Here is a 24028-nt window from a genome sequence, read left to right on the forward strand (position 1 = left end):
AGGAGGCCAGCATTACCCTGATACCAAAACCAGACAAGGACATAATCACAACAAAAAAAGAAAACTACAGGCCAATATCCCTAATCCCTAATGAACACACATGCAAAAATCCTCAGTAAAATACTGGCAACCCAAATCCAATCCCACGTCAAAAAGATTATGCACCACGATTAAGTGAGAGCTATCCCAAGGATGCAAGGATGATTCATATGCAAATAAATAAACATAATACATAAACAAACACATGCAAATCACTAAATGTAATATATCACATCAACGGAATGAAAGAAAAAACATATGATCACCTTGATAGATGCAAAAAGAAGCAGTTAATAAAATTCAACACCCCTTCATGATAAAGACTCTCAACAAGTTAGGTGTAGAAGGAAAGCATCTTAATACAGTAAAGGCCATATATAACAAACCCACAGCTAACATTGTACTGAACAGGGAAAAGCTGAAAGCTTCCCCCTAAGAACTGGGACAAGACAAAGATGCCAACTCTCACCACTTCTATTCAGCATAATACTGGAAATCCTAGCCAGTGCAATTAGGCAAGAGAAAGAAATAAAGGGCATCCGAAATGGAAAGGAGGAAGTCAAGTTGTCCCTGTATGCAGATAACATTTTATATAGAGAGAAATATAAGACTATACCCCAAAACTCATAGACCTGATAAACAAATTCAGTGAAGTTGTAGGATACAAAAGCAACATACAAAACTCAGTAGCATTTCTGTACACCAACAATGAACTAGCAGAAAAGGAAATCAATAAAGCTAGCCCATTTACGATAGCAACAAAAAACAAAAATAAAATATCTAGGAATAAATATAACCAAGGAGGTGAAGATCTCTACAACAAAAACTATACAACACTGATTAAGGAAATTAAGTAAGATCCCCCAAATGGAAAGACATCCCATGCTCATGGATTGGAAGAATCAATATTGTCAAAATGACTACACTACAAAAAGAAATCTACAGATTCAATGCAATTTCCCCGATCAAACTACCAATGACATACCTCACAGAAATAGAAAAAACAATTCAAAAATTTACATGGAGTCCCTTGGTGGAGGTGGCGCCAGGCACCGCTGGGGACCCCGCCATTGCCGCCGCAGACCCTGCCACCAAGAAACAACACATTTAACCAATATTTAGGCCTGAGTTCCTGACTCCTATATTGTTAATCTAAATATTTAAATGAGGGACTTCCGGTCAAGATGGCAGAATAGACGGTCCCTAGCATCACTCTCTCCCACAAATCAACTGATTTAAACTATAAAACATAACATCAAGTGCATACGGAACGGGGAGATGTCCAGCGGGGGAGGTAGAAGCTCCACAGAGACCACATGCCCTGCGGGGCCGCCTTCACACAATCCAGCAGACAGGCTTCACCAGCACCACCCAGCTCCATTCCCAACCCAGCCCAGTGTGCACAGAGCAGGGAGACATCCAGCATGGGAGGCGGAGGCTCTGCAGAAACCACACACCCTGTGGGGCCACCGCTGCATGACCCAGCAGGTAGGCTTCACTGCAGGCACCCGGCTCCATTCCCAGCCTGGCCTAGGGTGCTCAGAGCAGGGAGACATCAGGCAGGGGAGGTGGGAACTCTACAGGGACCACACCACGGCCATGAAATCCTGCAGCTGGGCCCAATGTATATGGAGCACAGAGACGTCCAGCAGGGGAGATAGAAGCTCTGTAGAGTCCACACAACCTGACGGGGGGCCGCCACCACATGATACAGCAGCAGGTAGGCTTCACTGCCACCACCCGGCTCCATCCCTAGCCCAGCCTACTGTGCACGGAGCAAGGGAGACATCCAGCAGGTGAAGGGGAAGCTCCGCAAAGACCACATGCTCTGCAGTGCCTCCACGCATCGCAGCAGCCTGGCCAAGAGTGCACGGAACAGGGTGAAGTCCAGCATGGGAGGTGGAAGCTCAGCAGAGACCACACACCCTGCAGTACCACCCCGTGATCAAGCAGCCCGGCCGAGTCCAAGCTGACCAGAAAGGTGGTTCCCCAGAGAGGCCCAAGACCCAAGGCAACCACACACGCAAGGCACTAGTGGCCAACTGAGCAGTCACTAAGGTAGCCATCTTAGTCAGTCAATAATATCAAACCTGTGGACTGTGAAACCCCCTGCCACAATGAATAAACATCAAAGAAAAGAAACCAGAAATACGAAAAACCAAGAAAGTACACCACCAAAGGATAATAACTCTCAAGCTCTAGATCCTATAGAACAAGAAGCCCTTGAAATGACTGACAAGGAATTTCAAGGAAACTGAATGAGATACAAGAAAACTCAGCTAGAAAGCATGATGAAACGAGGAAAACTATACAGGAACTGAAGGAAGAAATGTACAAGGAAATCAATGCCCTGAAAAAAAATGTAGCAGAACTTGCCGAACTGAAGAAGTTACTCAGCGAAATAAAAAACACAACAGAGAGTTTAACCACCAGGCTTGCGGAAGTTGAAGAGAGAACCTCTGAACTTGAAGATGGGCTGTTTGAAACAACACAAGCAGACAAAAAAAAAAAAAGGAAAAAAGAATCAAAGGCATTGAAGAAAATCTGAGAGAGATATCAGACAACCTTAAGCGCTCCAATATCCGAGTCTTGGGTATTCCAGAAGGGGAGGAAAAAGGAGATTCCATTGAAAACATATTCAACAAAATAGTGGCAGAAAACTTCCCAGGTGTACAAAAAGGCACAGATCTTCACGTCCAGGAATCTCAACGATCTCCAAACGTATTCAACCCAAAAAGGTCTTCTCCAAGACATGTTATAGTCAAATTGGCAAAACTCAGAGACAAAGAGAGAATCTTAAAAACTGCAAGAGAGAAGCGTCAAATCACCTATAAGGGAGCCCCAATCAGGCTAACATCAGACTTTTCATCATAAACCGTAAAACCCAGAAAGGAATGGGATGATATGTACAAAATGCTAAAAGACAGAGATTGCCAGCCAAGAATACTCTACCCTGCAAGTCTATTCTTCCGAAATGAAGGGCAAATAGTATATTTCTCAGACAAACAAAAACTGCGGGAGGTCACCACCACACGACCACCCTTACAAGAAATTCTCAAGGGAGTACTGGGTTTGATTCCTGAAAAATAACTACCACTGCCATAAAAACACAAGAAAAATCAAAACCCACTACTATAGTAAAAATGGCATTCATGAAGAGAAAACAAACAAACAAAAAGGCTATCTACAATCCAAGGAACCAACAAACACAGAAAACAAACAGTAAATCAGAAAGAAAGGAACAAAAAACACCTAAGAAAGCCAAAAAATAATCAATAAAATGCTAGCAATAAATCAACACTTTTCAATAACAACTCTTAATGTAAAAAACTTAAATTCCTCAATCAAAAGACACAGACTGGCTGACTGGATTAAAAAGGAGGACCCAACTATATGCTGCCTTCAAGAGACCCACCTCACCCATAAAGATGCACATAGACTAAGAGTGAAAGGATGGAAAAAGACTTACCATGCAAACAGAAAAGAAAAACGAGCTGAAGTAGCAATTCTTATATCTGATAAAATAGACTTTAAACTAAAAACCATAAAAAGAGACAATGAGGGACACTACGTAATGATAAAACGATTGATCCATCAAAAAGACATAACAATCATAAATATATACGCACCCAATGTTGGAGCAGCCAGATTTATAAAGCAAACTCTATTAGACCTAAAGAAGGAAATAGACACTAATACCATAATAGCAGGGGACCTGAACACCCCACTGTCAATATTGGACAGATCATCTAGGCAAAGAATGAGCACAGTAACACAAGATCTAAACAATACTCTAGACCAATTGGAATTGGCAGATATCTACAGAACATTCCATCCAATAACCTCAGAATATTCATTCTTCTCATCAGCACATGGATCATTCTCCATGATAGATCACATGTTAGGTTACAAATCAAGTCTCAACAAATTCAAAAAAATTGGAATTATCCCTTGTATTTTTCCAGACCACAATGGATTAAAATTAGAAATCAATGACAAATGAAATTCTGGAAACTATACAAACACATGGAAATTAAACAGCATTCTACTTAATGACATATGGGTCCAAGAAGAAATGAAGCAGGAAATCAAAAAATTTATTGAAACTAATGAAAATAATGATACATCATACCAAAACCTGTGGGATACTGCAAAAGCAGTACTAAGGGAGAAATTTATTGCATTAAATGTTCACCGCAAAAGAATGGAAAGATGGCAAGTGAACCTAACACTTCACCTTAAAGAACGAGAAAAACAAGATCAATCCAAACCTAAAGTTAGCAGATGGAAAGAAATCATTAAGATCAGAGCAGAACTTAATGAAATTGAAACCCAAAAAACAATACAAAAGATCAATGAATCAAAAACTTGGCTTTTTGAAAAGATAAATAAAATTGACAAACCATTAGCATGGCTAATAAAAAAAAGAAGAGAGAAGATTCAAATAACAAAAATTAGAAATGAAAAAGGTGGTATTACAACTGATTCATCTGAAATACAAGGAGTCATTCGAGACTACTATAAACAACTATACGCCAACAAATTTGAAAATCTGGAGGAAATGGATAAATTTCTGGACACACACAAGCTCCCAAAACTGAACCGTGAAGACGTAGAAAATTTGAACAGACCAATAACAATAAAGGAGATTGAAGCTGTTATCAGAAGGCTCCCAACAAAGAAAAGCCCAGGACCACATGGATTCACAGCAGAATTTTACCAAACATTCAAAGAGGAATTGACACCGATTCTTTACAAGTTATTCCAAAAGATTGAAACAGACGCAAATATCCCAAACTCATTCTATGAAGCAAACATCATCCTGATACCAAAACCAGGTAAAGATATAACCAAAAAAGAAAACTACAGGCTGATATCCTTGATGAATATAGGTGCAAAAATCCTCACTAAAATACTAGCAAACAGAACACAGCAACACATACGTAAAATTATTCACCACGATCAAGTGGGATTCATCCCAGGGATGCAAGGTTGGTTCAACATATGCAAATCAATAAATGTGATACACCATATTAATAAACTCAAACACAAGGACCATATGATCATCTCTATAGATGCTGAAAAAGCATTTGATAAAATTCAACATTCACTCATGATAAAGACCCTCTGTAGCTAAGTATAGATGGAAAGTATCTCAACATAATTAAAGCCATATATGACAAACCCAATGCCAATATCATCCTGAATGGGGAAAAGCTGAAAGCTTTTCCTTTAAGAAAAGGAACTAGACAAGGATGCCCACGCTCACCACTCCTATTCACCATAGTATTGGAAGTACTAGCCAGAGCAATCAGAGAAGAGAAGGAAATAAAGGGCATCCAGATTGGAAAAGATGAAGTCAAACTGTCCCTGTTTGCACTTGACATGATCCTATATATCGAACAGCCTAAAGCCTCTACAAAAAAAATCTTGGAGTTGATAAATGATTTCAGCAAAGTTGCAGGATACAAAATCAACACATAAAAGTCAGTAGCATTTCTATTCTCCAATAGTGAACATGCAGAAAGAGAAATCAAGAAAGCCTGCCCATTCACAATAGCCAGCAAAAAAATAAAATGCTTAGGAATTGAGTTAACCAAGGATATGAAAAATCTCTATAATGAGAACTACAAACCATTGCTGAGAGAATTTAGAGAGGATACAAGAAGATGGAAAGATATCTCATGCTCTTGGATTAGAAGAATCAAGATAGTAAAAATGTCCATACTACCCAAAGTGATATACAAATTCAATGCAAGCCCCATCAAAATTCCAATGACTTTTTTCTCAGAAATGGAAAGAACTATCCAGACATTTATATGGAATAACAAAAGACCATGCATAGCCAAAGCAACACTGAGCAAAATAAATAAAGCTGGAGGCATAACACTAACTGACTTTAAACTATACTACAAAGCTATAATAACCAAAACAGTATGGTACTGGCATAAAAACAGACACACTGATCAATGGAATAGAATAGAGAATCCAGAAATCAACCCACACACCTACAGCCATCTGATCTTTGACAAAGGCCCCAAGCCCATACACTGGGGAAGAGACTGCCTCTTCAGCAAATGGTGCTGGGAGAACTGGATATCAATATGCAGGAGAATGAAACTAGACCCATACCTTTCACCATACACTAAAGTCAACTCAAAATGGATTAAAGAATTAAATATACACCCTGAAACAATAAAACTTCTTAAAGAAAACATAGGAGAAACACTTCAGGAAGTAGGACTGGACACAGACTTCATGAATACGAACCCAAAAGCATGGGCAACCAAAGGAAAAATAAACAAATGGGATTATAGCAAAGTAAAGAGCTTCTGCACAGCAAAAGAAACAATTAACAGAGTTAAAAGACAACCAACAGAGTGGGGGAAAATATTTGCAAAATATACATCTGACAAAGGATTTATATCCAGAATATACAAGGAAACAAACAACTTTACAAGAACAAAACAAGCAACCCAATTAAAAAATGGGCAAAAGAGCTAAGTAGGCATTTCTCTAAGGAAGATATACAAATGGCCAACAGACATATGAGAAAATGCTCAACATCACTCAGCATCTGGGAAATGCAAATCAAAACCACACTGAGATGCCATCTAACCCCAGTTAGGATGGCTAAAATCCAAAAGACTCTGAACGATAAATGCTGGCGAGGTTGCAGAGAAAAAGGAACTCTCATACATTGTTGGTGGGACTGCAAAATGGTGCAGCCTCTATGGAAAATGGTATGGAGGTTCCTCAAACAATTGCAGATAGATCTATCATATGACCTAGCTATCCCAGTGCTGGGAACATACCCAGAGGAATGGAAATCATCAAGTCGAAGGTATACCTGTTCCCCCATGTTCATTGCAGCACTCTTTACAATAGCCAAGAGTTGGGACCAGCCCAAATGTCCATCATCAGATGAGTGGATACAGAAAATGTGGTATATCTACACAATGGAATACTACTCAGCTATAAAAAAGAATGAAATACTGCCATTTGCAACAACATGGATGGACCTTGAGAGAATTATATTAAGTGAAACAAGTCAGGCACAGAAAGAGAAATACCACATGTTCTCCCTTATTGATGGGAGATAAAAATAAATAAATAAATTCACACACACACAAAAGTAAAAGAACAAGTGGGGAGAAGAAGACACAACAATTACAATTCCTTGAAGTTGACGTGACAAGCATACAGAAAGGACATTGTTGGGTGGGAGGGGGGAGAGGGAGGAGGGAGGGAGGTTTCGGTAATGGGCCACAATAATCAACCACATTGTATATCGACAAAATAAAATTAAAATTAAAATAAATAAATAAATATTTTAATGAGAAAAGAAATTTATATGGAACAATAAGAGATCCCAAATAGCCAAAGCAATCTTGCACAAAAAGAACTAAATGGGGGGGGTATCACACTCCCTGATCTCAAAATATACTACAAAGTGACAGTAATCAAAACAGCATGGTACTGGCTTAAAAACAGACACATAGACCACTGGAGCAGAACCAAGAATACAAAAATAAATCCATGTACCTACAGCCAACTGATTTTGACAAAGGAGCCAAGAACATACCTTAGGGAAAGAACAGTGTCTTCAATAAATGGTGCTGGGAACATTGAAGATGCATATGCAGAAGAATAAAACCGGATCCTTATCTCGCACCATTTACAAGAATCAACTCAAAATGAATTAAAGACTCAAATGTAAGACCTGAAACTACAAAACTTCTAGGTAGGGGAACCACTTCAGGATATTATGGGTCTGGGCAAAGACTTTATGAGTAAATACTTCAGAATTAAAGGGAAAAAAAGCGGAAGTTAACAAATGGGATTATAAAAAACTAAAAAGCTTCTGCACAGTGAAAACAATAATAAACAGAGTGAAAGACAGCTTGCAGAATGGGAGAAAATATTTGCACACTATGCATCTGACAAGGGATTAATATCCAGAAAGAATTCAAACAACTCAATACTAAAATAATAAAAATAATAATAATGTGATTAAAAAATGGGTAAAGGAACTAAATAGACATTGTTCAGAAGAAGACATACAAATGACTAAGAGGCCTATGAAAAAATGTTCAACATCACTAATCATCAGAGAAATGCAAATCAAAAGCACAATGAGATATCATCTCACTCTAGTTAGAATGGCTCTTATCACAAAGACAGAAAATAACAAATGTTGGTGAGGATGTGGAGAAAGCAGAACTCTGCTACAGTGTTGATGGGACTGTAAATTAGTACAACCACTATGGAAAACAGCATGGAGGTTTCTCAAACAAGTACAGATAGATCTTCCATACGATCCAGCAATCATGCTATCAGGTGTATACCTAAAGAAATGGAAACCAGCAAGCTGAAGGGACACCTGCACTCCCATGTTTATCAGAGCTCTATTCACAGTAGCCAAGAGTTGGATCCAATCTAAATGTCCTTCCATGGATGACTTGATAAGGAAAATGTGGTGTATCTACACAATGGAATATCACTCAGCCATAAAAAAGAAGGAAATTCTGCCATTTACAGTAGCATGGATGAGCTTGGAGAAAATTGTTAAGTGAAATAAGCCAGACAGAGAGAGAAATGCCACATGTCCTCACTCACATGTGGAAGGTAAAAAAGTTGATCTCATCGAAGTAGAGAGTAGAATAGTGGAGACTAGAGACTGGTGGGGGGAACTGTAAGGGGGGTGAGGACAGTGTCGTCAGTGGATACAAAATCTTAGAGAGACAGAAGAATGCGGTCTAGTGCTCTATAGAAATACCGGGAGAATATGCTTAACAACAAAGTACTGCAGATCTTTTCATAGCTACTTGAGATGGTGTTGAATGTTCCTCACACAAACAAGTCTCAAATGTTTGAGGTGATGAACATACTAAGCACCCTGATATTATCATGCACACAGTATGAATGTACCCAATTTTCATATTGTACTCCACAAGTATATACAATTGTCATGGGCCAATTAAGAAAAATAAATTTAAGAGAGAGGAAAAAACGAGAGAAATAGTACAATGGTGGTTAGCAGAGGCAGGGAAAGGGCAGGGAATAGGCAGGGAAAGGGCAGGGAATAGGCAGGACTAGGGAAAGGCTGGTGACAGGTACGAAGTTACTAACTTATAGTTAGACAGGAATAAGCCCCAGGGCGACAATAGCTAATTAATACTGTATTGTATATTTCAAGGTGGCCAGAAAAGAGGTTCTTGAATGTTATAACCAGAAAGAAATGATACGTATTTAGGTGACAGATGTGCTAACTATTCTTACTAGATCACTATACAGCGTACGCATGTATTGAAACAACAAATTGTATCTGACAAACAGGTACAATGAAAAAAATTAAAACTAAAATAAATTTTAAAAATAAACTTAGGCCAGCAATGAATCTTTTCCTATGTTGTTAATGAAATACTGGTCTTTCTCACAACCTCAAAGATCAGAAGTGAATTGCTGCTGTCTGGTATGACTGCACTTGTTTCCACTAGGTTTTATATTCAGTTCCCTTTTCTGTTCCTTGGAGACAGAGCACAGCTGTTTAGCAACCTTTATAAGAGTGTTTTCTTCTAGAAGTTTCCCAAGGGCCATTACGAAGTGTGAGAAATATTGGGAAGAGTACAGCAGATTTGTACATGAGTCACTTTCCATCTGCATATGGTTAAGTGCACTTACAGCACAATTTTTTATCAAATAAACAGGCAAAATGAAGTTTTTAATTATCACTGTAATTGAGATTACTATTTTTCCGTTTTCAATTGCCTATTATTTTCATATATCATTTTCATGTAGGAGGGCAGAATTGTCTTCTTCACAGTACTTGAACATTGTCCTTCTAAGATCTCTTTTCAAAATTTCATAGTTCAAACGGAAGCTCTCCCTAGAGTTCTCTACATTTCTGAAATGCAGAATGGGCACAATTCTGGCTAAAGTGCCCAGTAATTGCCAAAGATGCTAAAAGCCCCTCTCCATCTTCAAAAACCCACGCTCTTAATAGCATCCAAGATGAAGAGAACAGAAGGGCCAACAGGGCAAGAGGGAAACACCAGGAGTCTTGAACTGTGAATGGCTAAAGAGATGTCAGCTCTACAGAAACCCCTATAACAGGAGTCTGCAGAGCCTAAGCCACAGCCACAGAGCCCAGTCCAGGCCACTGTACTTCCCCTAACAAGACTGTAAGTGATTCATCCTTTGGAAAGGTTCTGAGGCAGTTAGGGCAGGGCCACCAGGTGTTATGGCGGAAGGGAGCATCCAATATGTCTAGAAAAGCTCATGACCTAGCTTTACAATCAAGTGATTGTTTTAAGATTGCACAGGGCTTTCTGAAGGATGTTTCCTTTATAATGAATTCACGAGAATATAGATTGGGGTGAAGAATAGGAGAGTGTGAAAAATGCAGGGTTACCGTTTGGAGGTAGCTTTCTTCCTCTTTTCTGGAAACAGGACTGGCAAAAAAGCTTGCAGAATTAATACCATTTCTTTCTGGAGAGAGAAAGCTGGTTCGATTGCTAAGAACAAAAATATAGATGAGGTCAAAGCAATGTCTCACAGCTGCTCTGAAAGCCAGCCAGGAACTGACATGGCCCCGTGGGGTTTCAGCCCTCCCCTTCTAGACACAACTTCCTTCCGGCCAAAGCAATTCTGAAGAAGCAGAGACTGCCCAGCAGCTTCTGTCCCACTCTGGAGCAAATGGCTTCCAATTTGCAAAGGCTGCTTTTTTCCCCCCAGCCCCTCCGTGTGACACAGCTCATACGTGAACTTTCTAGAAATAGACCAAAGCATTGCATCGTTTAGCAAAGAAAAGAAAACAAGACAAAACAAAAACACTCTTTTGGGCACTCTTGTTTTCATTCAAAGTAACCAGGAAAAGTAAGAAAGTGTGGCCATTCCTCTGATAGGGCATCCTACTCCTGAGTCAGAAGCACAGTCTGAGTCTCTCTAGTCTCAGCTGGAAATACAGGTCACTGCAGAATTCTGCTTTAGAAAGTGATTGTGTCCTGTGGCCTTTATAGTTAACTAAGAAGCTCCTGGGCTAGGCTGAAAACACAACTTCTAAAAGATGAGATGAATGGGTGCAGATACATTTTGGGGTTTGTGTACTCAGCCCATGAACTACCCCTCCTTCTCAGAGAACTCTCTTCTTCTATGCCGTTCACAAAGCTGGGCTTCTGGAAGCCATGTTGGTAGCACTTGCCCACCCCGTGGCCCTTAGCTGATTATATTCAGTCTGGGGCAACACAATTCTCTCTCCCCAGGAAATCTGAATTGGGATTGTAAAAGAGCCCATCTCTGTGGGTCCTGGAATGGTAGCATGTAAACAAGCTCAGGAGCTATGGTACATCTATCTTTGGCCAATGCGGATTGGGCAACAGAGTAAAGAGTACTGCAAAGAGAGAGGAATGAGCAAATGTGAAGAGAGAAGCAAACAGGAGAGATGGAGAGAGGATTTCTTGGGTTCCCAACAGCACTCTAGTTTCTGGTTCCAGTATCCTGGGAGACCCAGTCATATTGCTTCCTTTGTGATCTATAGCTCTTGATAATAAACCCTGCCCTTCCTTTGGCTTATGCTAGATCAAGTGGGCTTTAGCTACATTTAATTAAAAAGGCCTAAGACCGGGTGTGTCTGTGCTGGATGAGGCCCACCTGAGCAATCAGAGACTTACCAAGGCACAGTGTGGGTCCTGGTTAGAGATGAGTGTTCCCGGATGGTGGAGAGGTTTCTCAGGTCCAGGGGAGGTGGCCGTGCTACAAAACAGCACACAGTACCCAGGATGGTTAGTTCTCAGGAGTTCAAAGCCAGAATCTAAATACTGTAAAACTGTGACATTCCACTTTCCCAGCACAACAAATCCAAATTTACTAACAGGCAGCACTGATGATGAGTGTGAGTTTCACTGTCTTACTCTTCCCTGCCTCACTGGGAGTAAAGACAATTACCAAGCAAATGGTCACACATTTATTGAGAATTGTATTAGTTCATTTCTGTTGCTTATAACAGAAATACCTGGAACTGGGTAATTGGAAAAGAAACAATATTTATTGCTTACAGTTTTGGAGGCTGGGAAGTCCAAAGTCCAGGAAACACATCTCGTGAGGTGACTCTACAGCAGTACAGGGTGTCATATGGTAAGAACAGTGGACAGAGAGAGGGCTAACTCCTCACTTGTTCTCCTTTTTTCAAGTCTACAGAACCATGCCCAGGACCACCATTAAACCATCAACTTATTAATCCATTCACTACAGCATGGTCCTACAACCCAATCACCTCTTCAAGGCTCCACCTTGCAATTAACATAATACAGTTTCCCACCCTCTTAACACTGGCACAGCGGGGGTTAAGTTTCTAATACATGGACTCTGGGGGACACAACTCCATCCACAGCAAGAAGTTACTGTTTGTAAGGCATGGTTCTAAGTGTTAGAGGCACAGTGTGAACAAAATAGATGAAAGTCTCATACATTGTTGAATCCCAATGCCTACCTCACACTTGACCCATCTAAAATAGAAATTTTACCTTTCTTATCACAGGCCAAGATGATCACATAGGTTATAGTCTTCCTCCCCTTCAGTCCATTGTCCTGCTGCCTAGAATATTCTTCCCCATCTCTTTGCCCAGTTACTCATCTTCAGATCTCAGCTCAATGTCCCCTGCTTAGGGAAGCCTTCTTTCACTTCCAGACAAGATTAGGCCCCATGTCATGGGCTCTCATAGGTTCCTGTACTTACCCTTCATGGCACTCTTCCTAGTTTGTGATGATACATTTATCTGTGGTCATTTGATTTAGGTCTAGGCCGTGATCCAGGAGGACAGGGGTTTTTCTGGCTTTCACTGCAGTAGCCTTGGCATCTAGAGCAGCACTTGGCATCTGCCCTGACCCTTCTTCCAGTGCAGTGGCCCATCTTGCTGAGTTAGTCATGCATGTCTTCCTCAATCACTACCTTTACCAAGCTGCTTTTGTATTTCTTTCCTCCACTAGATTATATGGGTAGACACTGTCTAATTCCCTTCCATGTCGCCAGAGCCTAGGACAATGACCTTCCCTCTGCCCAATTGCTTTCCCAGGAGCCTTGGACCTGGCAAGTGGCTGGGCTGAAAAACACACGTTAATCAGGCAATCCTGGGGAGAAGGTCTCTCCTAGCAGCATTAACATCCTGACATCAGATTCACACACCAGCCACCTCCTGGATCCATTACCTGCCCTCTCCTGCCTCAGCCTCAGGATTCATCCCAGAACCTACCCCTCCTGGCCTGGGTGCCCACCTTTACACCACCTGATAAATCTCCAATCTTCAGTCCATCAAACATCTTATGTCTGCCTATCACCAGGTTTTACATAGAGCTGGACTGTCCAATATAGTGACCACTGGCTACATGTCGCTCTTTATACACATATATAAATTTATCAAAATTAAGTAAAATTTAAAATTCAGTTCCCCAGTTGCACTAGCCACATTTCAAGTGTTCAATAGCCATATTTCTGTCATCACAAAAAGTTCTGTTAGATGGCACTGCTATAGAAAATTAATTGGGCAAAACAATAATACCCACCTCAAAGTTACAAGATCCCATGAAATTGTTTCTGACCAGAATAAATGGTTATTTCCTCTGAACCACATAAGACAGAGTGGTTTGTACAGATCTTCCTGCTCCTCAGACTGAAGAGCCCTCCCTGCTTTCTCACCATTGCATCTCGTCACGTGGCTAGCGCAGTACACATACAGCAAAAAGTCTGTAAACGTCTAAATGTTTTGACTTAAACTGAAAGGGGTGTGACAGGAATGGACCAGGCATGAGTAGGGGGTTTTGTTAGCAGATTTGAGCACAGCCACCTTAAGTGGTAGTTTTTCCAAAGAGCAAAGAGAGGTGGAAATGGACCAGATAGAATTGTCAGAAATCATAGTCATTGAACCAAATGTGTGTAATTTCCTCTTTCCCTCTTTTCCTATTTTTCTGTCTGTCCATGCTGCTTAGCAGACCAGAGAAACTGCCTGGGAGTAACACAGAAGCTGCAAGGGACCCTTGTGCATACAGGAGTCAGGTTGCTCACTGCTAAAGTCCTCTCCCACCCCCAAACACCTGTGCTAATGGGTATGCAGAGAGCAGTGAGTGGCAGATTGCATGTGACCAGATCTGACATTCAGGAATTGGTGTCAAAGGCCATTCTTGGCTGCCTTACACAAGGCTGGCACTGTACCTTCAAGTGCTGCCTAAATGAGGAGATGCCAAGTGGGTTCCATTTTGATTCATCATAACTTATCCCTGGGCCTTTGTTAGAAAAGTCACCAAAGATGAGCCCTCTGGAATGAACCTGGCTTTGTAGGCTGTATTTGCAGGACCACAGTGCCGATAAGTCCCATGACTCCTTTTATCATGACCATCCGGGGCAGCAAGGTGTCCCAGCCCTTCCCGTTCCACCCAAGCCACTTATTTCTTGCCCTTATGCTTTCCATCCTTCTGGGATGGTTTCTCTAGTGCTTCCTTCCCAGGGAGGGTCAGGAAGGAAATCTCTCCTATGCAGCCACCGGGACCTTGCTCCCGTCCCCCTGCACAGCAGGGCTGGTCAAGTGCCTTACATTTCCTCTGAGGCTTCAGATCTCTATTTACTGGGGGAGGCTCCATGTCTGCAGGTAGCTCAGGCAGTGGGCTTGAGATGCTTCCTGAGCTCATTGGGATGTAGTCATCAGGGCTGCAGTGAGGTCCAAGATCAGAGGCAACAGCCTGGGGGCTCATGGGCACATAGCTGTCTTCGGCACTGGCTGAAGCTGTGGGGTACATCGGGGAGAACCTGCATGGCTGCAAGAGAGCAGGTACAGGTTGGGAACCACGGACTAGTCATGGAAACTGCTACCAGTGAGCAGCCAAGGCTGCCCATATAGTTTCAGTTCCAAATTCTCCAAGAATAACTGTGAACTTCCTCAGGAAAGTTAGACAAGCTTCTAGCTCAAGTTCTGGCTCTGATATGGCTGGCCAGTTAGCTCAGTTGGTTAGAGCACAGTGTTATAACCCCAAGGTCAAGTTCTGGCTCTGGATTCACTGTGTGAATATAGGTGATGACTCTCCTAGATCTGATGCTGGAAGACAGAGAGTTATAAATTTATGCAAATGCTTTAAGTATAATGTGATGTCTTAAGTAGTTACTCCACGTTGGACAAGTGTCTAGACCATTAGAACTGTCAGGGTCCCTATCGAACACCAAGTCCAGTGATTCCCAAACAAGTTCAAGCCTTAAAGGAACATATACGAAGGTACTTCAAACAGCTCGTATAAAAAATGTAATTAAAAATTAACGTGAATCTTTCCATGAACTTTTTAAAGACCCCTTGTATTGGTTAGGCTATTTTTGATAAAATTGAGGCTTAAAGGAACCCAAGTGCCAAACTTACCAAATTTAAACTAAGCCGCTTTTCTCGGTGTCTTAAGGATTGGCCTTCTAGATCAGCTGCAAGAAACAAGCCAGGGTGGTGAGAAATGCAGGATAATATCAACTGAAAGTAGAACCCAAGTCTCTGTGAACCCCAGGGCCCTGTGCTCAGCTTTGGAGAAGAGGAGAAGCATAACATATAGCTCTTAAATGCAAGGCGGGCTATTGAGTCTAGCTGGGCAGTCAGAACACATTTCTCAACAGATGGAAAATCAGGCCAGATTTTAAATATGTTTCTGTGTGATGGCTTCACTCTCTTTGTGAATTAGGAGGAGACATAGCAAGTCATTAACAAATGATTGTTCCTTTATTACATGAATCTTTCGAGCTTAGAGATGGTGGAGGCAGTGCTGCAGGTTTGAAGAGACGAGAGATTTGAAATATCTCTTGCGATGAATGGGAGAATGGGGTGAACAGAGAAGCGACAGCATTGCAGGGCAGCACTGAGGGCCCAGTTGACCTCTGTGACCACAGTTGGTGACTGTGATTTTCTGTGGCATGAGTCAGCTACTCAGGTACAAACTTGGAGAGAGAGGACAGTTGAATTAATCCAGGATTAGAAACTTGTCAGATGGATCTGACATAAAAATTTAGAATTTGTTGAACTGTAAGGGGAGATTTCCAGAAGGCAGCAAGATATACAGACCTGGACTCAAACGAGATATGATTTGGGGAAATTAGTAGCTTAGAAATGGTAGTCAAAACCGCAAGAGTAGATGAAACTATCTAGGTTGCAAGTATTGAGAGAAGTACAAAACCCTAGAGAATCTCAAGATTCAACGAGTAGCAAGATGACTAAGTGAAGGATCTTGAGAAAGAGCAACCACGGAGTGATGAGGGAAGTCAGGGTCATGAGGCCATGAAGCCTAAGGAAGGAGAGAATAGCCAACAGTGTCGAGTGCTGCGGAGAAATCCAGCAAGCGCTCTCAGCACATGGGGGCCAAGACAAAGTATCCCCCAAGAACTTGGAGGTGTGAAAAGTCAGGCTGCCTCTGAGAAATAAACTGAAAAATCAACATCATCTTACAGTGAGAGAATAACTTTCAGCTCACAAAGATGTGATGTAGAGTGACGGAATTAAGAATATGTATTATATGTACACATATATGTATGTATATATGGCCTCACTTTGCTGTTCTTTGAACACAATAAGCATCTCCCCCATAAGGGCCTTTGCTCTAGTATTACCCTCTGCCTATAACACTGTTTACCTGGTTATCAGTATAGCTTTCTCCCTTAGTTCCTTCAAATGTTTCTTCAAATCGTCCCTCTCAATGAAAACTATCCTAACCACTCTTTTTAATATTACAACCCTGCCCCCTGCCTGCTATACTGATTTCCTTTAGCTGGCTCTAATTTTTCTTTTTACAGGGCACCTATCACCTTCTAACATATCATATACTTATTTATTATGCAATAAAAAGACTATGAACAACTCTATACTGACAAATTTGATAACCTACAGGAAATGCACTGATTCCTTAAAAGACACAATCTGCCAAAATTCACACAAGAAGAAATAGACAAACTGAATAGGCATTCATCTATTAAAGACATTGAATCAATAATTAATAAACTTAAAAAACAGAAAGCACCAGGCACAGATAGGTTCACTGGTGAATTCTAGCAACCATTTAAGGAAGAAATGTTACCAATTCCCTGCAATCTCTTTCAGATCACAGAAGCAGAGGGAATATCTCCTAACTCATTCTATAGGGCCTGCATTACCAAAATCAGACAAAGACATTACAAGAAAAGAAAACTACAGACCAATAGTTCTCAGGAACATAGATGCAAATATTCTCAACAAAATATTAGCAAATTAAATCCAATAATATATAAAAATAATTATACACCATGACCAAGTGGGACTTATCCCAGGTATGCAAGCCTTGTTCAACATTTGAACAATTGAAAATTAATTAATGTAATCCATTACATCAACAGGCTAAAGAAGAAAATCACATGATCATATCAATAGATGCAGAAAAAGCATTTGGCAAAAACCAATACTCATTCATGATAAAATCTCTCAGTAAACTAGAAATAAAGGGGAACTTTCTCAACTTGATAACGAACATCTTCAAAAATCCTACAGGTAACATCATACTTAATGGTGAGAAACTCTAAGTTTTCCCCCTAAAATCAGGAACAAAATAAGGATATCGCCTCTCAACACTGCTTTTCAACATTGCACTGGAAGTACTACGTAATGCAACAAGAAAAGGAAATAAAAAGTATACAGATTAGGAAGAAGGAAATAAAACTGTCTTTGTTCACAGATGACACGATTATCTATATATAAAACCTGAAAGAATTGACAAAAAAAAAAAACCCTTCTGGAATAATAAGTGATTATAGCAAGGTTGCAGGATACAAAGTTAATATTCAAAAGTTAATCATTTTCCTATATACCAGCAATAAACAAGCAGAATTTGAAATTAAAAACACAATACCATTTACTTTATTTTTTTTTAACTCACAGGTAACTTTGTATATTTTTATCATATACAACATGATGTTTTGACATGGAGGAATGGTTAAATCTAACTAATTAACAAATGTATCACCTCACACAGTTATCATTTTTGTGGTGATAGCACATATCCACGTTTACATTTTTCGAGAACACAATATATTGTCATTAACTATAGTCATCTTGATGTATAATAGATCTCCTGAAATTTATTATTCCTTTTTAATCGTACTTACATATTCTCTAACCAACATCTCACCATCCCCTTCTCCCTGCTAACAACCCCACCTCTGATAACCACCATTACATTGTTTTTATGAGATCAACGTTTTAGTTTTCACATTTGGTGAGATCGTGCAATATTTGTCTTTCTACGTCTGGCTTATTTCATTTAACGTGATATCCTCCAAGGTTCACTCATATTGTCACAAATGGCAGGATTTCCTTCTTTTTTATGGTTGAATAGTATTCCATTGTGTATATATACCACATGGATATTTGTCTGTTGATGGACACTTAAGTTGGTTTCATATCTTGGCTACTGTGAATAGTGCTGCAATAAATATGGGAGTGCAGGTATCTCTTTGATATACTTATTTAATTTCCTTTCAATATATATCCAGTAGTGGATTGCTGGATCATATGAGACTTCTATTTATAATCTTTTAAGGAATCTCCATACTATTGTCCTTAATGGCTGTACTAATTTACATTCTCAGCAACAGTGTGAAAGGATTCTCTTTTCTCCACATACTTGCCTATTTGTTACCTTTTGTCTTTTTGATGATAGCCATTCTAACTGGGGTGGGGTGATATCTCATTGTAATTTTGATTTGCATTTACCTGATATTTATTGATGTTGAACTTTTTTTTCATATATATGTTGGCCATTTGTATGTCTTCTTTTGAGAGACATCTTTTCGGGTCTTTTGTCCATTTTTTAATTAGGTTATTATTATTTCTTTGCTATGGAGTTACTCTAATTCCTTATATATTTTGTATATTAACCTTTTGCCAGATGTACAGTTTGCAAATATTTTCACCCATTCTGAAGGTTGTCTCTTCACTCTGTTGATTGTTCCTTTGCTGTGCAAATTCTTTTTAATTTGATGTAATCACATTTGTCCATTTTTGCTTTTGTTGCCTCTGCTTTAGAGGTCTTATCCAAATAATCCTTGCCCATACCAATATTATGAAGCATTTCCCCAATGTTTTCTTACAGCAGTTTCATAGTTTGGGGCCTTCCACTTAAAGTTATTCTTTAATCCATTTTGAGTTGATTTTTGTATATAGTGAGAGATAAGGGTCTAATTTCATTCTTCTGCATGTGGATATACAGATTTCCCAACATCATTTACTGAAAAGACAGTCTTTTTCCCTGATTTGTATTCTTGGCACCTTTGTTGAAAATCAGTTAGCTGCAAATGAGTGGATTTATTTCTGGGCTCTCTACTGTGTTTCATTTGTCTATGTGTCTGTTTTTACGCCAGTACCATGCTGTTTTGATCACAATAGCTTCATAATATATTGAGGTCAGGTAGTGTGATGCTTCCAGCTTTGTTCTTTTTGCTCATGATTGCTTTGGTTCTTTGGGGTCCTTTGTGGTTCCATATGAATTTTAGGATTTTTAAAATTTCTGGGAAGAATGTCATTGGTATTTTGATAGGGATTTCGTAGAATCTGTAGATTACTGCAGGTAATGTGGACATTTTAAAAATTACATAAGCACCCCAAAAATGAAATACCTAGGTATAAATCTAACAAAATATGTCCAAGATTTATATTAGGAAAACTACTACTCCTACTCTGACAAAAGAAATCCAAGAAGAACTAAGTAAATGGAGAGATATTCAATGTCTGTGAATAGAACCACTCAATATTGTCAATATGTCAATTCTTCCCAACTTGATCTATTTATTCAATTCAATCCCAAACAAAATACCACGAGGCTATTCTGTGTATATAGACAAACTGATTCTGAAGTTTATATGGAGAGGCAAGAGACCCAGAAAGGCCAACTCAGTATTAAAGGAGAAAAACAAAGTTGGAAAATTGACACCACATGACTTTAAGACTTACTATAAAGCTGAAGTAATCAAGACAGTGTGGTATTTGGGAAAAAGAGACAAAGAGATCAATGGAACAGACTAGAGGGCCCAGAAATAGACCCATATAGATGTAATCAGCTGATCTTTGATAAAGGAGCAAAGGTGATACAGTGTAGAAAATATATAGCCTTTTAAACAAATGACACTAGAACAACTGGACATCCACATGTGAAAAAAGGCACCTAGACACAGACCTTACACTGTTCACAAAAAAAAAAAAAAAACTCAGAATGGATCACAGACCTAAATGTAAAGTGCAAAACTATAAAACTCCTAAGAGATAACACAGGAGAACATCTAGATGATCTTGGGTTTGGCAATGACTTTTTAGATACAACACCAAAGGCACAATCCATGACAGAAAGAATTGATAAGCAGGACTTCATTAAAATTAAAAATGTCTGCTCTGTGAAAGAAACTGTCTATAGAATGAAAAGACAAGCCACAGAATAGAAGAAAATATTTGCAAAAGAAGAAATATCTGAAAAAGGACCATTATCCAAAATATGCAAAGAGCTCCTAAAACTTAACATAAGAAAACAAACAACCTGGTTAAAAAATGGGCCAAAGACCTTAACAGACACCTCACCAAGGAAGATTTACAGATGGCAAATAAGCATATGAAAAGATGCTTCATATCATATGTCATCAGGGAAATGCAAATAAAACAACAATGAGATACCACTGTACACCTGTTAGAATGGCCAAGATGCAGAACACTGACACCACCAAATGTTGATGAGGATGTGGAGCAACAGGAATTCTCATTCATTCCTGGTGGGAATTCAAAATGGTACAGCTACTTTTGAAGATAGTTTGGTGGTTCTTTATAAAACTAATCATATTCTTACTATATAATCCACCAATTGCATTCGTTGGTATTTACCCAAATGAATCGAAAACTTCTGTCCACTCAAAAACCTGCACATGGATGTTTATATCTGCTTTATGCATAATTGCCAAAACTTAGAGATTCATCTTGCCAAAACAAGATGCCCTTCAGTAGGTGAATGAATAAATAAATCGTGGTCTATCCACACAATAGAATATTATTCAGACCTTAAAAGAAAGGAACTATCAAACCAGAAGAGACATGGAGAAAACTTAAATGCATATTACTAAGTGAAAGAAGCCAATCTGAAAAGGCTACATACTGTACAATTTCAACTATATGACATTCTGGAAAAGACAAAAAATAAATTGAAAAAATTAAGTGAAATGAACAAATTTCTACAAAAATACAACTTACCAAAAGGAATACAACATGAAGTAGAAAATCTGAATAGTCCCATCAACTAAGAAATTGAATCCCTAATTTAAAAATATTTCCACAAAGAAAAATCCAAACCCAGATGGTTTGTCTGGTAAATTCTACCAATCAGTTCAGGCAGAAATAATACCAGTTATATGCAAACTTTTCCAGAGAATAAAAAAGGAGGAAAAACTTTCTAGTTTGTTTCATGAGGTCAGCATAACATTTTTACCAAAACCTGAAAAAGATATCATGAAAAAAGAAAATTACAGGGCAACCCCCCTCATGAACATAGATTGAAAACAAAACAAAGTTCAAAACAAAATATGAGCAAAACAAATCTATCAATTTACAAAAAAGAATACCTGTCACGATAAAGTTATGTTTATTCCAGGAATGCAAGAGTGGTTTAGCATTCAAAAATCAACCAATGAAGGCCGGCCCATGGCTCACTTGGGAGACTGTGGTGCTGATAACACCAAGGCCTTGGGTTCGGATCCCTATATAGGGATGGCCGGTTAGCTCACTAGGGAGAGCGTGATGCTGACAACACCAAGTCAAGGGTTAAGATCCCCTTACCGGTCATCTTTAAAAAATAAAATCAACCAATGAACTTCTTCACATTAACAGGATAAACATCTTACGATCATAAAATGTTTCAACCACAAAAAAATGATATGTAAGGTGAATTTGATAATTAGCTTAATCATTCCATACTGTAGTCGCATATCAAAATATCACATTGTGGGCCGGCCCCATGGCTCACTCGGGAGAGTGCGGTGCTGTTAATGCCGAGGCCGCGGGTTCGGATCCTATATAGAGATGGCCGGTGCTCACTGGCTGAGCATGGTGCGGACCACACCATGCCGAGGGTTGCGATCCCCTTACCGGTCAGACAAAAAAATAAAGTTAACTAAGTTATTAAAAAAAAAAAAAAATCACATTGTACCCCATAAATGTATACAATTATTATTTGTCAATTAAAAGTAAAATAAAGCAAAACAAAATAAATAGAACATACACTCATGACTCCAAAACATAACATTTAGCAAAGGAGGAATATAAGAGAATGTTCCGAATCTAATGAATGGTATAAAAATCTACAGCAAACTACACTGTAATTGTGAAATGCTGGAAGCTTTCCATCTGAGTTCAGGAATGAGACGAAAATCCCTGTTTTCACCACTACTATTCAACAATATCCTGTACTTCCTAGTCCATGCAGTGACACGGGAAAAAGTATACAAAAGATGTAAGCGTTGTAAAAAAAGAAAAAAAGCCAATTATTTGCAGGTGATATGATTGTATACAAAGAAAATGCAACATAATCTATAGTTTAGAGAAGCTGGATACAAAAATCAAAATACGAAATTCAATTTCAGTTTTACGCAACAGAAAAAAAGTTATTAGAAAACGCCATTGGCAAGAACAAAAAATAGCAAATACATGGGGATAAATAAGACATATGTAAGACTTTTACACTAAAAACTATAAAACATTACGGAAATTAAACAAGACCTATATGTTACTGTCATAAAAAGGGACACATAGACAAAAGGGACAGAATACAGAGCCCAGAAATAAATCCATGCATATATGATCAACTAATCTATGACAAGAGTGCCAAAAACACGCAATGGGGAAAGGACAGTCCTCTTCAATAAACAGTGCTGGGAAAACTGGATATCCACATGCAAAAGAATGAAACTGGCCCTTTGTCTTACACATATACAAATATTACCTTGAAATGAATTAGAGACTTAAATGTGAGACCTGAAACTTTAAAATACAGGAAGAAAACATAGGAGAAAAACTTCTTGACACTGGCCTTAGCAATGACTTTTTGGATATGACACCAAAAGCACAGGCAACAAAAGCAAAAACAAACAAGTAGGACTACACGAAACTAAAAAAGCTTCTACACAGCAAGGGAAACAATCAACAAAACAAAAGGCAACCTACAGAATGACAGAAAATATTTGCAAACCATGCACAAAGGTACTTCAAAAAGTTTGTGGAAAAATAGAATTAAAAGATAATACATTGCTGGCCAGCCACCAAAAAAAAAAGAAGAAAAAAGACAATACAAATCTTCCCACAAAGTTTTTGAAGTACCCTCGTATATGATAAAGGGTTAATACCCAAACTATATATGGAACTCACACAACTCGGCAACAACAACAACAACAACAACAACAAAAAACACAACCCAATTAAAACATGGCAAATTAATACAGGGCAAAGGACCTGAATATACACTTTTCCAAAGAAGACATACAAATGGCTAACGGCATATAAAAAATGCTCAACATCACTAATCAACAGAGAAATGCAAATCAAAACCACATGAGATTATCACTTCACACCTGTTAGAATGGCTAATATTAAAAAGAAGAAAGATAAGCATTGTACACTGTTGGTGGAAACGTAAACTGGTACAGCTGTTATGAACACCAGTATAGAGGTTCCTCAAAAAATTAAAAGCAGGGGCTGGCTCAGTTGGTTGGAGCATGGTGCCGATAACAGCAAGGTCCAGCGGTCCAGGGTCTGATTCCTGCACCTGCCAGCTTCTTTAAAAAAAAATTAAAAACATAAAAAAGAGAACTACCATATGATCCAGCAATTCCACTTCCGAGTGTACGGGGGGACTTCCAAAAAGTTCATGGAAAGGTTTGTATGATCTTTTAATTCTGTTTTTCCACAAACTTTTTGAAGTGCTC

General features: G+C 39.1%; 1 protein-coding gene across 3 annotated transcripts in view; it reads right to left on the reverse strand.

Annotated features, from left to right (window-relative positions):
- GAB3 (GRB2 associated binding protein 3) overlaps positions 1-24028 on the reverse strand; it is an 88282-nt gene that overhangs the window by 19067 nt on the left and 45187 nt on the right. For all 3 annotated transcript variants that reach the window (XM_063084391.1, XM_063084392.1, XM_063084390.1), the window contains exons 5-8: positions 15435-15490; positions 14625-14844; positions 11712-11793; positions 10454-10556 (exon numbers count right to left, since the gene is read on the reverse strand). In XM_063084391.1, coding sequence (XP_062940461.1) covers positions 10454-10556; positions 11712-11793; positions 14625-14844; positions 15435-15490 — 461 coding nt within the window. The remainder of the gene's footprint in view (positions 1-10453; positions 10557-11711; positions 11794-14624; positions 14845-15434; positions 15491-24028) is intronic.

The sequence above is a fragment of the Cynocephalus volans genome, chromosome X (genome assembly GCF_027409185.1).
Source record: "Cynocephalus volans isolate mCynVol1 chromosome X, mCynVol1.pri, whole genome shotgun sequence".
In the NCBI taxonomy this organism is placed as follows: domain Eukaryota; kingdom Metazoa; phylum Chordata; class Mammalia; order Dermoptera; family Cynocephalidae; genus Cynocephalus; species Cynocephalus volans.